The sequence below is a fragment of the Pituophis catenifer genome, unplaced genomic scaffold (genome assembly GCF_029215685.1).
Source record: "Pituophis catenifer annectens isolate HBS135680 unplaced genomic scaffold, rPitCat1.0.hap2 SCAF_2, whole genome shotgun sequence".
NCBI lineage: Eukaryota > Metazoa > Chordata > Lepidosauria > Squamata > Colubridae > Pituophis > Pituophis catenifer.
This window is the reverse complement of record NW_027256882.1, coordinates 158979328-158996649: the sequence shown is the minus strand read 5'-3', so window position 1 is coordinate 158996649 and position 17322 is coordinate 158979328. Positions and strand designations below refer to the sequence as shown.

At 41.3% G+C, this 17322-nt stretch overlaps 2 protein-coding genes across 2 annotated transcripts in view; one reads left to right on the top strand and one right to left on the bottom strand.

Moving 5' to 3' along the window:
* Positions 1–354: 354 nt before the first annotated feature.
* The window catches only part of LOC139312803 (keratin, type II cytoskeletal 5-like), a 35386-nt gene continuing 18418 nt past the window's right edge, over positions 355–17322 (bottom strand). Inside the window, exons 8-9 of the mRNA XM_070937897.1 lie at positions 3258–3277; positions 355–385 (exon numbers count right to left, since the gene is read on the bottom strand). Of these exons, the coding sequence (XP_070793998.1) occupies positions 355–385; positions 3258–3277 (51 nt within the window). The remainder of the gene's footprint in view (positions 386–3257; positions 3278–17322) is intronic.
* On the top strand, positions 3977–16620 carry ETAA1 (ETAA1 activator of ATR kinase). The gene is made up of 6 exons (XM_070937895.1): positions 3977–4124; positions 5405–5542; positions 8113–8189; positions 11173–11300; positions 11551–13433; positions 15965–16620. Exons 1-6 carry the CDS (start codon positions 3977–3979, stop codon positions 16075–16077), a joined length of 2487 nt encoding a protein of 828 aa, XP_070793996.1. The 3' UTR covers positions 16078–16620.

The following is a 17322-nucleotide window of genomic DNA, read 5'->3' as shown; positions in this document are numbered from 1 at the left end:
TGCAATTGACTGATGATGATTTTGTCAATGCTGAGGGTGTTCAAGTGGTGCTCCAGAGGTTTTGGAATTGCAACCAGGACACGATTAATATTGGAACTATCTTTGTTTTCTTTTGTCACAGTCCTTCTATTTACAGGTCTTTATATTGTGTGCAATTCTCTCCAGTTCTTTCTCTTCTCTTCTGCTATCTCCAGGTACAGCAATGTCCACTATTCACTTTTTGTTTTTCTTATCAACAATTGTTGATAGGGGCTGGTATGTGGCAGGTAGTTGTCTATTTGAATTATTATTGTCATTATTATTATATTTTCCCTCACCTTTCTCTCTCCCTCTAGGCAGTGAACTTATCTAATACTATTGGGTATTAGTAATACTAATACTAATACTACAGTGTTGAACTTCAGTGTTTAGTTACTGTGGTCTAGAAAGCAGATTTTTAAGCAAATATCAGCCATGAAATCCTATAATATAATAAACAATTCTGCTTTCTGTTTTCCACACAGCAACATATACAAAGGTAAACAGATTATATAATTTATCTTCTTCAAAATCATTGTTGCATGAAATCTTGAAAGTTCCCCCCTCCATCAGACACTTATGTAACAAATTCAAAATGTCGGGGGTGGGGTTTAACTGACATTTTGGGGGGCCCAATTGAAAATATTGGGGGGAACCCATAATATTTCATAATTTTAAAATCTTGTTCAATTTGATCAGAGTGTTAGAATATACATTTATTCCGATCAAAAAAATCACTAATTTTAGCTTAGGTAACTACTATAGAATAATTCACAGAATTTGTGAGATACAAATTTTAGCATTAGTCTACACACATACAAAACTTCACCTCATAAAGCAAATAATTGCCTAATAAAAATTATGTATCTGTTTGCTAGAATAAATATTTTTCTCACTAATTCACAAACAAACAAATTACAATTTTGGTTCATATGTCATAATAAAATCTTGGGCATAGAATCTCACAGAGTGACCTTGGACACGTTATTTCCTTTCAGCCTGACATACTAGACAGGGTTGTTGAGTGAAAACATTTTTTTTGATGGCAGGAGAGTCAGTATTGTTTGGTATATGGTTAAGAGGCTGGCCTAAAAATCAGGAGATTAAAGTCCCACTTTAGGCATAAAAGCCAGCTATGTAATTTTGGGCCAGTCACTCTCTCTCAGCCCAACCCACCTCACAAGGCAGTTGTGGGAAAAAAGAGGTGGAAAAAGGAGTATTATGTATCTTCACCACCTTGAGTTACTTATAAAGCAATAAAGGTGGGATAAAAGTCTAAGAAATAAATATGCACTTCTGAACTCTTGTATGAAAAGCAGGATATGAATCTAATAAAGAAATCACAATCTAAATCAATTAGATTGAGCCCATTGTCATAAGCAGCAAAGCAGAAGCAAGATGGGGTTACAAGCAAGTTGGGGCTCCCCAGTATGGAAGAAGGATTTCCTCAACAGTCTTGCATACTGTTACATTAATTTCTATAGTAAATATCATTTTAATTTTACTACAATTGTAGTACAGTGCAATCTATTTGTTCTCATAAGAAAGGTTTGAGGGCACATGGCAGGTAAACAAAATAAGCATTCATGGACCACAGTTTATTTCATCAGATGCACAAAATGGAATTTTTCTTGAGAAATCTAACATTCAGTGGAGTGGGGGGGGGGGGGTGGAACCCATTGTTGCTCTCCAATAGAATTGCAACTACAGCACCATCTTTATAATTATAACTTAATAAGCCCTTCAGAAATATATTTAATAAAAACAGAGTTATTTCTAAATCAGGGTGGGGGTGGGCAGGTGGAATGGAAATAACTCAAACTACATAGATGCTTAGAAAGTTATCAATAGCTAAATGGCATATTGCAACTGAGAAAAAGTATAGAAAAGGAGAGCGTCAGATTAATATGTAACCTAGCCCTCTCAGAATCCAAAAAGAGAGCAAAACGATTGTAGCAGCATCAGTTTAAATCTTCCACCTGAAAATGATATGAGGCAGGGGCTCATTCACTTTGTGGCATAAATTAAAATGGTTTCACAGTGTTTCACAGAAATATGTTATGGCTGCTGCAGTTATCCAAGTCTCTTCCTCCTGTATCATATATCTTGTACAGACATTTCAGTTGTTTTATATTCCATAATATAGCAGTCTGTATGACAGAAAGATATGCAAATAGTCTTCACCTAACAAACACAATTGGAACTGGCAACTCTGTCACTTAAGGACACAGCCATTAAGAGAAATATCAACAGACTAAATTGTGCTTTTACTGCTGGCTTTTCCATTGACTCTGTCGGAAGCTGGCTGTGAAGTTTGCAAATAGTAATCACGTGACCACAGGATGTTGCAGCTACTGTAAATGCAGGCCGTTTGCAAAACACCTAAATCTTGATCACATGACCAAAGGAATGCTGTGACGAAGTGCAAGGATCAGTCAGAAATTTACTTTTTCAGCACCATCATAACTTTGAAAGGTTGTCTTAATGACAGAGCTGTCATTAAGCAAAGACATCCCTGAAGAACAATCTGTAAATCTTAAGTGCCTCTTCTCACAGTTAACAGCTATCAAAGAAGTTTCAAAATAGTGTCATTAATTATATGAAAATAAGAGATCATTTATGGACTAAAAATGCTTCCATATATTTTTCAGATAGGATAATGTTCAGAGAGCAAAAATCACAACCCAGCACCTGCAATCCAGCGAAAGCTCCTCCTACAACAGCATTTGTGGCTTCCTCACATGTCATTCAGATGTCCTGGAACATTAATATTCCCCATCCTGAGACAACAGAGGCATTGTTGGGACTAGATCATCTACAAATTTGTCTTTTATCTGTCCTGAATTACTTACTGGTGTTACGGTGGCATAAAACCACTTCCCTTTTGTACTTTGATTGCAGGTGAGTTTTAGGAATGACAGCTGGACTATGCCAGTTTGGGGTGTGCATGGGGGGAGGGAGGTTTCTAATAATTTTAAAAAGAGAAATAATTTAAGCAAGGAGAAAATTGGATATACTGTTCTCCCTGTTCTGTTTAGAAAACCACCTTATTTCTCAATTTCTTCTTAAAAACTACGCCCATCTAAACAGGATGAGAGGGAAAAAATACCTTTTTTTTAAAAAAAAATTGATTTATATGCCGCCCTTCTCCGGAGACTCAGGGCGGCTTACAATGCGTTAAGCAATAGCCTTCATTCTTTTGTATATTTATACAAAGTCAGCTTATTGCCCCCACAAACTGGGTCCTCATTTCACCTACCTTAGAAAGGATGGAAGGCTGAATCAACCTTGAGCCTTGGAGAGATTCGAACAAGCAGTAAATTGCAGGCAGCTGTGTTAATAACAGGGTGCGTAGACCACTGTACTATCAAGGCTCTTTATTCCTAGGTAGTGGAATAAATTCGTTGGAAAAAGTTGAATAATACTGTAGAGATGTTTGCAAAAGTTTATGCAACTTCGTGTGCACCCTTCTAATCCAGCACGCTAGTTTTTTAAATACGGTTAGCGCTTTACAGCAGCAGGCTCTCAGTCGGAGTATGTAGGATGTGATTTTTCTCGTATAAGAAAGCTCTTCTAAAACGCAAGAGCCTGGTTAAGTGCAAAGTTCTCGCGGCTGACAAGCAATCCCCTCTGCAGTTGATTTGACAACCAAGTTTCTGTTAAAGCCCCTAATTACTGTACTCACAGCATTCTCTTAAGCGTGCATTCCCTGTTTAATCAAAGTGGAAAAACTAGAGAGCCTTTAATTAAATTTAAATTAAACTTTTAACTAAAACTAAACCGCGCGCGTTTAAGAGGCCACGCCCCTCTTTCTTTTTTTTCCTCTTAAAGCGAGTGCGGCCAATCCCCCGCTTCCGCAGGATCCGATTTGGCCAATCAGCGACTACTCCTTCGCTACTCTGAGAAAGATGGCGGCTTTACGAACGGCTTAGTGGAATATGGGAGACCGGACTCTTCCATGGCAAACAAACGGCGGCAACCGGTGTCGGTAACGGGAACTGAAAAGCTGATCGTAACGAGCCCGGCGAGGCGGAGCAATAGACGAAGAGCTGCTGTTGAGAGTGCCCAACGTGGTGGGAGTCCCTGTAGCGAAAACAGAGCGGAGGGTGAGAAGCCTGCGGAGCCCCCCCCTGTTTTGTCCTTGCTGTTTGCACCTTTCAGCCCAGCTTTGGGCAATGCGGCTCCTCTGCCTGCCCGTTTCGTTAGCTTCATCCTGAGCAAGAGTATAATTTTGCACTGGATCCCGTGGTTTATTCCCAAGGAATAGTAGCGAGTTTGGAACGCAGCTCCCACCATCCCATCCAGCTGGGACTGATGGGAAGTGTTATCAGAAGCATCTGGACGTAACCGGAAGGTTGGCGGATCGGGTACCACATTTAAATCCGTAGTCCCTTTCCCCCTCCTTGTTAACGAGCCTTTCCTAATTTATAATACTGCTTTCCCATTATTTCCAGAATCTTTATATTTTTTTTCTACTGGATCTGCAAGTAGGACTTTTAAATAGGGAGTTAAAGGCTGCATTGCACTTAAAGCACTTATGCATTTATTACATTCAGAAAAAATAAAAGTTCTTATCCTGTGGGTCTGCAAGGATCTCCAATAATATATCTTTGTATGAACTACAAAATGAAGGCTTTTTTTCCCTTCGGTCCCTTCGTCTTCAGGAACATTAAGTCTTGTAGTATCACACAGCTTGATCTGTATCTCCCACTGATTAGCACATCCACTGTAAGGAGGAAAAACACTGTAGCAAAACAGTGCTCTCTGTTTCCAACCTTCAAAGGCAATCCAAAAGGATATTGTGAGAAATGGTATCAAAGACCTCTGAGAAATCAAGCAGTTCCAAGAGAATCACACTATCCTTGGTTTTGCCAGATGTTATCCATAAATAAGATTAATATTTTGGTGCCATGCCCAGGCCTGAAATGGGTTTAGATAATCCATTTCCTCTCTAGGACTATCTGCAATTGCACCTTTTTAACACTCTCCCAAGAAAGGTATGTTTGGAACAGGTTAATCCAGAATTGCTGGATTAAAGAAGGTAGAATGCATAATCTGGTCTTCCAGAGATGCATTTTCCAGCTTCATGAACAAATACTTAGTCGAAGCTTTCACTAATCAGGAGGGATACGGTTCCAGATTGCAAGTGGGGGAAGCTGATGTCACACACAATCCTGTCCCCTGTAACTCAGTTAAAATAACCAGGCAATCCTTTCTCATCAGAACTTGGTCAGCTGGCATGGAACCCAAAACACTTGAGAGTAATTTTGGTCACCAATTGCCTAGATAATTTGTCACAACTTGCATAGTTTCATTTTACCAAAGCTCATAAAGTGGGTGTACATGTCCATTTTGAATAGGTGTTTTGTTTTATATTTTTCCATAGAAAGGTCTTTGTATAAGACGCCAAAGAGAACTCAGGTGAGCAGATCACGGTTGCCTACTTTCAGTTCTCCTACAAATGAAATTGACAATCAGCAAGAGATCTTTTGGGATCCTCAATCACCTACAATATATAAACTCGGTAATTATTGTTCATATTTAAAATGTTTTCTAAGTAATTTATCTTTCAAAATGTGTGTTTACAAACCCTAGAACATCCTAACTATACACGATGCTGAACTATAGTAACCTGTATCTATTAAAAATAACTGTTCAGGAGAGCCCATTTTCCATTAAAGCATTTCCAAAACAGGGTATAACTATACTAATGTCCACGCTATTGTCTAGGACAGGGGTCAGCAACCCGTGGCTCTGGAGCCACATGTGGCTCTTTCATCACTGCTGCACCTCCCTGTTGCTGGTCAGCTCCACAATTGATAGGGCTTTTGGTTAGGACAGGTAGAGGAAAAAGGATGCCGTGCTAGGAGGAAACTCTATGGTGGGGGAACCGGACTTCCGGTCAGCTCCAGAATTAAACAGGGGCTTCTGGTGCTTTGTGGCTCTTTTAAGGTTGCTGACCCCTGGTCTAGGAGCAGGCTGTCAAAAAATAAATCTGCAATTAAATATGCTTGTGTAGCCTTTTAAAGACTTCACTGCTTTACTGTTGGGCTCCCATCTTCCAGTATGAAGTTGGCCAACTTAGTGGGGGAACCTTATTACAAAGCATTCTTCCCAGCTTGTCCTGCCAGGAGCTGAGCTTGTTAAGTTTACTAAATAGAAACAGGTCTTGCTTACCTTTCGGATTTTTACTGTCCTTTTGCTGTTTTGTGTTTGTCCTTTCTCTAATGGGTTTGTAGTGCTAAATGGGAGTTTTGTGCTAATTTAAGTTTTATAGCTGCCCACCTGACAGTGGGCAGCTAGATAATTGGTAGTACACACAATTAAAATAAAAACCAAAACAATTATGTTATATTACGGAGACCTGGTTGGGCCAAGAGGTGGGGGGGTCCCCCTCGTCGAGATGTGCACACCAGGTTTCCGTGCATTTCATCAGCCAAGGGCCCAAGGGAGGGGTGGGGGAGTGGCGGTGATTATTAGGGAAAGTCTTTGTCCGAGGGAGACCACTGTTCCTCAGATAGCCTGATGTGAGTCCCTTTGTGAAGTGGGGCCGTGGGGTGCAGATGGGTTTGCTGACTATGTACCTGGCTCCCTGCCACGTGGCAGCAACCCTACCTGAGCTACTCGACGTCATTGCCAGGGTGGCGGTTGATACCCCCAGACTTATTGTCATGGGGGATTTCAACCTTCCATCTGAGGCGTCAGAGGTGGCTCGGGAGTTCATGGCTTCCATGACGGCCATGGACCTGACTCAGTTAGTTCAAGGCCCCACTCACATAGGGGGACACACTCTGGACTTGATTTTTATCTCTGGTCAGTGGTTGAATGATCTTGGTAGAGGGGACTTCGATATCAAACCCTTGTCATGGACAGATCATTCGCTCCTCCACTTAGACTTTCCTACCGCCTTCCCCCGCCTCAGGGAGACGGAACCGACCAGATGGTTCCGTCCCAGGCGCCTGATGGACCCCAAAAGGTTCCTGACGGAGCTTGGGCCGTTTCCTGAGACTCTAACACACGACTCGACTGAAGAGCTGGTGGCCGCCTGGGAAAGGGCGGCCGCTGGAGCTTTGGACCGCGTCGTGCCTTTGCGGCCTCTGACCCGATGCCGATCTCAATTGGCTCCTTGGTTCTCTGAGGAGCTGAGAGAGATGAAGCGTCGGAAAAGACGCCTAGAGAGCATTTGGAGGACTAGTCAATCCGATTCCGACCGGACACAGGTGAGGTCTTATATCAAGACCTACCTAGTGGTGATAAAAGCGGCAAAATCTAACCATTTTTCCGCTCTTATCGCATCTGCAGAGAACCGCCCAGCCGCCCTGTTCAGAGTGACCCACTCCCTTCTTTGCGGGGGAGTGCGAGAAGATCCCTTGCAGGGTCGTGCTGAGGATTTTGTGCAATTCCTGCATGATAAAGTCGCTCGGATTCGGGATGGCTTGGACTCCGATTGGATGAGTCCACGGGAGGAGACGAGGGCAGGTCTTGAGAATGTTATCTGGGAGTAGTTTGATCCTGTGACTCCCGAGGATGTGGACAGGGTTCTGGGTAAGATTAGTGCCGCCACGTGTTTATTGGACCCGTGTCCCTCCTGGTTGGTACTGGCCTCCCGGGAGGTTACACGAGGCTGGCTCCAGGGAATTATAAGTGCTTCTCTGAGTGAGGGTGCCTTTCCTGCCGCCTTGAAAGAGGCGGTAGTGAGGCCCCTCCTCAAGAAGCCTTCCCTGGACCCGGCTGAATTAGCCAACTATCGTCCAGTCTCCAACCTTCGTTTTGTGGCGAAGGTTGTTGAAAGCGTGGTAGCACGACAACTTCCCCGGCACCTGGATGAAGCTATCTATCTAGACCCGTGCCAGTCGGGCTTCAGGCAGGGGTACAGCACAGAAACGGCATTGGTCGCGTTGGTGGATGATCTCTGGAGGGCTCGGGACAGGGGTTGCTCCTCTGTCCTAGTCCTATTAGATCTCTCAGCGGCTTTTGATACCATCGACCATGGTATCAGGCTGCAGTGGTTGAGGGGGTTAGGAATGGATTAGCCAATCTTGGCCTGCTTTTAAGGTAGAAGAGCTCTCTTATTCCAATTTCTTCTTCTTTTAGGTAACAGTCAAAAGAAACTGACAATTGGTGGACATACAGTTGAGATCTCAGAGATTGTTAATCGAATTGCTCCTCAGGTAATGAGTTTTCTAGGATACAGCTCTATAAATTTGGCATGTTTTACTTTTACATGAATTTGCGTCTGATTAGAGCAATCTATATGTCCAGTAAAAAATAAACATCCTACTTTGAGGAAAAAAAATTATTTAGATCAATCCTAAAGGTGTTTTTTCAAGTGCAGATGGACTGCTCAATCTTATCCTAATGGGTTTGTTCTCTATGTTGTGCCATACTTTCTTTCAATCCATCTTTCAGTCCATCTGCATTTGAAAGACAAAGGTCACTCTTTTGAAGACAGCAAAGTCCACATTCTGGACAGAGAGACCACTGGTTTGAAAGAGGGATAAAAGAGGCCGTCTGTGTTAAAATTGAACATATTGAAGGGGAGGGATACGACACCACCTATCTCCTGTTTATAACACAGTCCTTTCAGCAGTTCCAAGAAGGTTCCACACCCATTTGCACTGTGATTCAGATCGCCCTGAGGACACAAATAAACCACCAAGTGGTCTTAGCTACTCTCAGAGAGCTAATGGCTGACAACCACACGACTGCAAGGAATACAAATCCTTCCATTCCCCACCATTCAGTCAGAACTGCTGCTTGGATGAAACAAAATGTCTTCAAGAAAAAACAAACTAGTTGCCTTTTTAAAAAGCACCTTTGGGAAAACCCAGCCTGGATGACTAAGAATCTCCATAGATATTTAGACCAACATTTGTTAAATTGTTTGACCAAATTACCCTTTTTCACAGACTCAAATGTCATTCACGCAAACCTTGTTTTTTTACACAAGCTTCTCAGCAGCGGAAGTCGCAAATTGGATTCTTGACTCGCAAACAAGCAATTATAAATTGCTTCCTTTACCCAAGGATATGCTTAAACTACTGATTTAGATTATCAGATAACATTCACATCCTGATCCTCCTGAATGTGAGGTATTTGGCTTTACCTTAAGATGACAATTCTTAGAAAAAAAACATCATTTGAACACATGATCGGAACTTAATTTTCATTATATGAATACAGAAAATAGGCCATACGAATTCAGGGTAGTAGTACAAATGTGCTTGCCGTGTTCCTCTTCTCCCAGTTTGTGCTAACATTAAAAAATAGAATGCTGGTTAGCTGATGCTGTTCCAGCTTGGCAGTGGACTTTCCATGCTGCTATGGACCTTAGCAGTGTCCCAGTCCTGCCTGTTTTGACATTCCGCATTCAGCAACCACTGAATTATGGGATGTGGAAATGTAAGGGGGCTTTTTGGAACTCTGGTTGGAGGATTGTTTCTGCCATAGGACTAGATAGCTGTGACTGATAGAACCATTTTTAACTTTTTTATGTTATGAGAGGAGAGGTGAGCACCCCAGTTTATACTTCCTTTTGCCTAACTGTCCATCATTGTGGGAAACACTGTGGTCTCCGAAGGCCCAAGAAGTTTTTTTAGGAGACTTTTTGGCTGCCTGTGTCTGCTATTTTATAGTTGCCCGTTGAGTATGGGCAACTAGGAAATAACAGTTGGGGAGCTCTGTTCCTCATTGATCTCGGAGAAAAGAAACAGACTGTGCCCCTTCTTCAAAGGTGAAATCATTCCCTACTGCAGGGGTGTCAAACTTTATTTCATTGAGGGCTGCATCACGGTAGTATTTGACCTTGGGGGCTAGGGTGGGCGTGGCCAGCTCGACATCACTTGTGTCGGTGACACCTGTGGTGGCCCGAGCGCTCTGCCAGCAAAAACGGGCTCCCGATCTCCGTTTTCGTCTGGGACGGCCTCCTGCAACCCTCTGCCAACGAAAACTGAGCTGCTGGCCAGTCCTTTGCTGTTTCCGGGGTGGCCCCGCAGGCTAGATTTAAGCACCCGAAGGGGCCACATCCAGCCCACGGGCCTTGTGTTTGATACCCCTACCCTACTGCCTTTGGGATCAAGGATTGCTGGCTTGGAGGAGATGAAGCGGAAGGATGGAAGATTTCTTTTCCTTTTTCCCAGTGGCTTATGGGTTATTTTCTATCTGACGGATAAGGCAAACGCTCTCCCCCTCATATCCCATTACTTCTTTAATCACCTGGGCCCCTGAAAGGTGACTCTGGACCCCAGGAAAGCTAGCCAGCTGGAAAGAACACATTGGCTTCTATCTGGAGAGGTTCAAGAGATGGAAATATGTTTAGTCTGTATGCGTGACATTGAGAAGATACTTCTCCTTGGATCTTCATTTTTATAGCCGGAGTGGATTGCTCGTTCAGTTGTTTAGGTGCAGTGGGAAGAGATATCTCCTTGGACACAAAGCACAAGTTTCCTGGGCACTGGCTTACCCCATGGCTCTCTTTCCCCCAGGCCTTTAAATAGGTTGAAGTGAGAGCCAATGGAGGAGGAAAATCATGAAGTGGTCCTTCAAAATGATTCCTCTTTCTAAGACAGGAATGCCTGTAAGACCCGTGTCCCCAAAGGGATCCAGTTCCAGTCCATCACTGTTGGAATCAGGCTAACCCAAGATTTCCCATGTCAGACTTGGTGGCAAGTATTTCTATCCCAGATGGAACAAGATCATCCTCCAAAAACTAGCTGAAGTTTTGTTCTCTATATAGAAATCTGCCTCTACTTGGTTATCTTCCAATTTTTTTTTTTACATTGTCCAACCTGTATAATATAAGCGTTAATTCCATGTAATTGTATTAAAACTAATCACTCAGCTACTTTGAGATTAGGTTTGACAGAAAATCAGGATATAAATGTCTGAAAATAGCAGTGTTCACAACAGGATATGATGATGCCATAATAATTATACATTGCAAAGATTTGCAAAAGTGCCATGATTATGTATCCTTACAAATATGTAAAATGCAGCATGTAATGTCATCAAGCATATTTGCTATTTGCCCTCCTGAGAGCAATCTCACTATTGGAAAATTCAGACGTACTTTTAGAATTTATAACACTGAGGTAAATTCGATAGATACTGTATGTCCATTTAGTCAAATTGATAATGTTTATTCTTACTATTTAGGATGAAAAACCTGCCTGTTATGAAGGATCTTTTCTTGGGCTATGGATTGGTGAAGATGCAATTCCTTGTACTCCTGGAGTAACAAAAGCACGATCTAGAACAAAAATAAATACTGCTGGATGTTCCAGGTATGTTGGAAAACTTGCTATTTGGTTTTTGGAATCATCACAAAACTTCTGTGTAGGAAAACCAGAGAACAGTTTGATGTAGTGGTAAAGGTGTTGAAAAATGATGAACTATTTTTTAAAAAAAGTTAATTTTTTGTAAGAGTTGAATCTTATTGTGATACGATTGATCCATCTTCCAATAATTATATAATGAGCCATTTCCAAATACTTTATGTTGGTAATTTTTTTTTCCCATTGCTTGTTCATGTAGAGATCATCAATTAAAACATGGAGAAGAGCTTATGAAATTAGCAAAGCAGTTTGATAAAAATCTGATTGATGCAGTCCAAGAACAAAACTTTTTGCAGCCAAATTCTATCCATGTTTCATCAACAGCAAAACCATCAACTGACCATCATATCCAGGTCCAGAGGGAAGATCAGTGGCAATTGCTGAATGAACATCCTGCACTTAATTCTACTTCGTCCCATGGGAGACTTAAGGAAAATGCTGGGACAGTTAAGAGTCCTAAGAGCAGTAGTCAAAAATCCATAGATCTAGATGCTGAAGGGGCACTAAATGAGCTTTTTGATTGTTCTACCCAAAAGTGTAGTGGCCGATTGAGCCAAGGTGTGTTAAACTGTTCCTTGATCCCTGTTGTGCAGGATAAGGGTACTTTGCTGGAGGCAGAACAGCCTTCGGTTAGTGATGAACCTCAAGGGCAAAGTGCCATGCATCTTAAACAGCATTCAAAATTCCTTCTAACTGAAAAAGCTAGAACAACTTCTGTACAAACATTTTCAGGTGCAGAGCTTTCTAATAATAATCCTGACAATACTTTCAGTGACGACAACTATGACTGGGATGCTGATTTGTTACCTGATGATTCACTTCTCATGCAAATTGTTCAGGAGCCCGAATTAATGAAGAGTGCAGAAGATGCAATAAAGAGCACAGAAGATGCTCGTATTTCTGAGGAAAATGGAGAATCAAAAAAATGGACTATAAATCCCAAGAAGCCATCTATCGCCCAGGCTGGAGTTTATAATGCTTCCAATACCATACCAGTATCGTGTGTTTCCATGTCAAACCAAAATATTCGGACAGAAAAAGCCAAGATTATTCCTTTTCATGGAGATAGCTCATTAAAAACCAACAAGGTGGATTCATTTTCTAAAATTAGGCAAAACAACACTCTGGTCTATAATTTTACTTCAGTGAAATCTGAAAATAGGAATGTGCCTCATGGCCCTTCCCATCTTAAAAGTGGTACAAATACAAGTTCTGAAAAAAGAACTTCAATTTCGTTTTCTGATCTTGCTACACTATCGACTGGGAAATTCAAAAGCCACGTGCATGGCACAAGCTACAAGGCCTCAGTTGTTTCTGCCAATAAAAACTATCATGATCTAAAGACGGCAGCTAACCGGGGAAACTCTGATTGTCCATCACAGACATCCGTGGCAAAGAAAGGCATGTTTTCATTCGATGATTGGGGTGATCCCAAGTTTTCAGACGAAGTTCTAGAATTGTTTTGTGAATCTAATACATCTTGGGGCACCCATTGTGATGATGATGATGACTTGCTTTATCAAGTTTGTGATGATGTAGAAAGGAAAACACAGAGCCAAATGGGTATGAAGGAAACCGGAAAAGCTAAATCAATGGCAAAAAGTACTTCCAATTTGGTGCAAAGCCTTTGTCAGCCAGGGCAAAGGCTTCCCATTTGCCTGCAGACGGAGAAGAATCGTGCAGGCAGAAAGACCTTTTCGTTGGATCTGCCCATTGCAGTAAGGAAGAATGAAAATTCTGCAAATACAGTGTTTGAAGGCAGCTTTGCATCTGGAACTGGCATAGCTACTATGTCCGGTGTGCAGATAAATATTAATAATAGGCAATGGCAGAATGGCCATGATGTGGGCAAAATAAAAACCAACTGCAATCAGTTATCTTCTGAAAAATCCAAATATATGTTCAAAAAGACCAGTAGTTCTCAAGCCCTTATTTTGGACCATAAAAATGTGAATGTAGGCAGTCTTTCTGGAACTAACAAGGGCCTGTGGGAAAGCAAGAATGCACCAAATATTCCGTTTCAGAAAGTCATGAACGGCAAGCCAGTTGTTAAGAGCATTGATTTTGCACCATCAGAGAAAGGTAGGTGTTGATGGATTCTTCTCAAAATAACACAGTTCTTATAGGTAAGCTGGTAAGCCCTCTTCTTTCATGGAATCCTCTGGGGAATCCCTGGATCTTTATAGAATGCACACTGGCACTGCAGCATTAGTTAAACCTGAAGTTTGTTCTGTCATAGATAAGGTACTATATCTGAATAGAGGTATTGTTAGATGAGATTAAGGATGCTTTTCATCCAATAATGAATTTCTATTGATCAGTTAGACTCCCCAGGGAGTCCCCCACTACTGGGGCATGAATACAGTGATTTCTTAACAAGGGCACTTAGGTACAGTCAGGTCCAGAAATATTGGGACATCGACACAATTCTAACATCTTTGGCTCTATACACCACCACAATGGAGTTGGAATGAAACAAACACAATGTGTGTTAACTGCAGACTGTCAGCTTTAATTTGAGGGTATGTACATCCAACTCAGGTGAACGGTGTAGGACTTACAGCAGTTTGCATATGTGCCTCCCACTTGTTAAGGGACTAAAAGTAATGGGACAGAATAATAATCATAAATCAAACTTTCCCTTCTTAATACTTGGTTGCAAATCCTTTGCAGTCAATCACAGTCTGAAGTCTGGAACGCATAGACATCACCAGAAGCTGGGTTTCATCCCTGGTGATGCTCTGCCAGGTCTCTACTGCAACTGTCTTCAGTTCCTGCTTGTTCTTGGGGCATTTTCCCTTCAGTTTTGTCTTCAGAAAGTGAAATGCATGCTCAATGGGATTCAGGTCAGGTGATTGACTTGGCCATTGCATAACATTCCACTTCTGTCCCTTCAAAAACTCTTTGGTTGCTTTTGCAGTATGCTTTGGGTCATTGTCCATCTACACTGTGAAGTGCCGTCCAATGAGTTCTGCAGCATTTGGCTGAATGTGAGCAGATAATATTGCCCAAAACACTTCAGAATTCATCCTGCTGCTTTTGTCAGCAGTCACATCATCAATAAATACAAGAGAACCAGTTCCATTGGCAGCCATACATGCCCACGCCATGACACTACCACCACCATGCTTCACTGATGAGGTGGTATGCTTAGGATCATGAGCAATTCCTTTCCTTCTCCATACTCTTCTCTTCCCATCACTCTGGTACAAGTTGATCTTGGTCTCATCTGTCCATAGGATCTTGTTCCAGAACTGTGAAGGCTTTGTTAGATGTTTTGGCAAACTCTAATCTGGCCTTCCTGTTTTTGAAACTCACCAATGGTTTACATCTTGTGGTGAACCCTCTGTATTCACCCTGGTGAAGTCTTCTCTTGATTGTTGACTTTGACACACATACACCTACCTCCTGGAGAGTGTTCTTGATCTGGCCAACTGTTGTGAAGGGTGTTTTCTTCACCAGGGAAAGAATTCTTTGGTCATCCACCACACTTGTTTTCCATGGTCTCCCAGGTCTTTTGGTGTTGCTGAGCTCACCGGTGCATTCCTTCTTTTTGAGAATGTTTCAAACAGTTGTTTTGGCCATGCCTAATGTTCTTGCTATCTCTCTGATGGGTTTGTTTTGTTTCTTCAGCCTAATGATGGCTTGCTTCACTGATAGTGACAGCTCTTTGGATCTCATCTTGAGAGTTGACAGCAACAGATTCCAAATGCAAATAGCACACTTGAAATGAACTCTGGGCCTTTTATCTGCACATTGTAATTGGGGTAATGAGGGAATATCACACACCTGGCCATGGAACAGCTGAGAAGCCAATTGTCCCATTACTTTTGGTCCCTTAACAAGTGGGGGGCACATATATAAACTGCTGTAAATCCTACACCGTTCACCTGAGTTGGATGTACATACTGTCAAATTAAAGCTGACAGTCTGCAGTTAACGCACATTGTGTTTGTTTCATTCCAACTCCATTGTGGTGGTGTATAGAGCCAAAGATGTTAGAATTGTGTCGATGTCCCAATATTTTTGGACCTGACTGTATCATTTGGGTTTTATATTGTAAAATAAAACCTTTGACAAAATGCAGAAATTCCATAGGAGAACAATGTGGGTTCAAGTTTATTTGTGCTATTATAAGCTAGTTCCTCCCTACAGTCTCTCTGTTTTCTCCATGGTGTATTTTTTATGATTCATCTGCCTGGCATTAATGCTTTCTGTTCTGATCTTTGGATGTAGCTAGAGCTAATTTCATTCTGCCTTTTTTAATCATTCCAGGATGATATCAATTATTTAACAAAATTGCCAAAATCCATGTTTAGAAATGAAACCGTGCAAGTGATACTTACAATTAATAGTTGAACTTTTAATAATTGTTCTTCCTGCTCCACTTCCTTAGATTCTATAAATTGGTTCTTGAAGAGGGCAAGATTTTAAACTGTCCTTGATACAAGTGACCCCCACTCCCCTTTTACTTGGTAGACATTTTTGCAAGAATTAGAGGGCAAGAGTTATTCTGATACATTATTAATAAAATTCTTCTTACTCCTAATCAGTAGAAACATAAGGTACTGGGTAAATGTGGCTACATCAGACCGTTTGCCTTCTCTTTGCAGAATATAAAAGTAGGAGGTGTTCTCAAGAAGAAATTGCACGGAAAAAGCAAGAAGCTCTTGAGCGAAGAAAGTGTAAAATGGAAACATTGTTCAAAACTGCTGCACCTACCTGAGTACTTTTCAGTACAGAAGAATTAATGGCAGGTGGGCAGTGGAGTCATTGTCACTAAAATATATGTCTATATTGAAGAGTACTGCCAATTCCTTCACCTACTGCTGTCTTTATTCTTCTACATAATGGCAGTATTAATTGCTTTTGAATTTCCTTCCTTCGCTCCTTTTTGAAAACACTATTGCTTACAACTGTTTTTTTTTTTAAATAAATTATTTATTTGGACTTGGGATATTAGATCTATTGAACTGATATCAATTCTTTTGTAATTAAATCATGCAGTTGGCGTTTGTTATTCCCCATGAAGCATAATGTGTCAGTTCTTACTCTGGAATGTTTGAGAAGACCAATATCTGGTTTAATTATATATTGGCCATTTAGTCCATGTCCCATGAAAGATTAATCTTTAAATTTTGTAACGAACATTTTGTTTATACTGAGGTCATAAATGACAAAATTCCAAGCTTTAAAATGTGTACCAATAATGTAAACGTTTAATAGTGAGCCTTGAACGTAACTCACAGCTTGGTTCCATTTTAATTTTATTTTATCACTACATTATAAAGGACTGATTCTGTAGTAAAAGCATGTGAAAGTTTTCTATCATTTATTTATCATTGTACATTACATACATGCTGTAAATTGTGATTAAACTGATAGCAATTCTCTGATTACTCTCTTCTCTAATATGTCATTAGAACCTAATCAGCGTAGTATTCTTGCCTCTTCACAGAAATGAAAATGATCTTCTCTCTGTTGGAAGTATGTATCTCTGTGTTGGTGACTTCCTAAGCTGTTCTTTTCTGATTCCATTCTGTAGCTCAACATAATAAACAGGGAGATGATAGCTGGTCGCTAGTTATGGGGCCTACTCATATTCAGTACAGTGGTTGGATTCTACCGGTTCGGACCGGTTCTCCCGAACCGGTAGTTCCTACTTCCTGCTGAGAGCGAACAGAGTTTTCTCTGTTGCTGTGAAAGTGGGCTCACCCGCACCCAGGTTATACTGACCTTTATTTCTGCTTCTGAAGCCCAGCTGATCAGGGGCAACAGATTGAATTGGCCCTCAGCTGTTTTCCTTGCTCCTTTCCTTGTTTGCAACACAGAAGTTCAATTTTATGGAAACTGCGCAAACCAGTTGTTCAACAGGTAGGATTCCACCCCTGATTCAGTAAGGAAAAAAAATGTAGTTTTTTTTTTCTGCATCATAAGACAGAGTTGAGGATTGAGTTTTATACACTATTGA

Excerpts from the sequence above, each read along its gene's own strand:
- ETAA1 (XM_070937895.1), top strand. The coding sequence starts at position 3,977 with ATGGCAAACAAACGGCGGCAACCGGTGTCGGTAACGGGAACTGAAAAG. Across the intron at positions 4,125-5,404 it reads TAGCGAAAACAGAGCGGAGG|AAAGGTCTTTGTATAAGACG; the intron begins GTGAGAAGCCTG and ends ATTTTTCCATAG. Across the intron at positions 8,190-11,172 it reads TTAATCGAATTGCTCCTCAG|GATGAAAAACCTGCCTGTTA; the intron begins GTAATGAGTTTT and ends CTTACTATTTAG.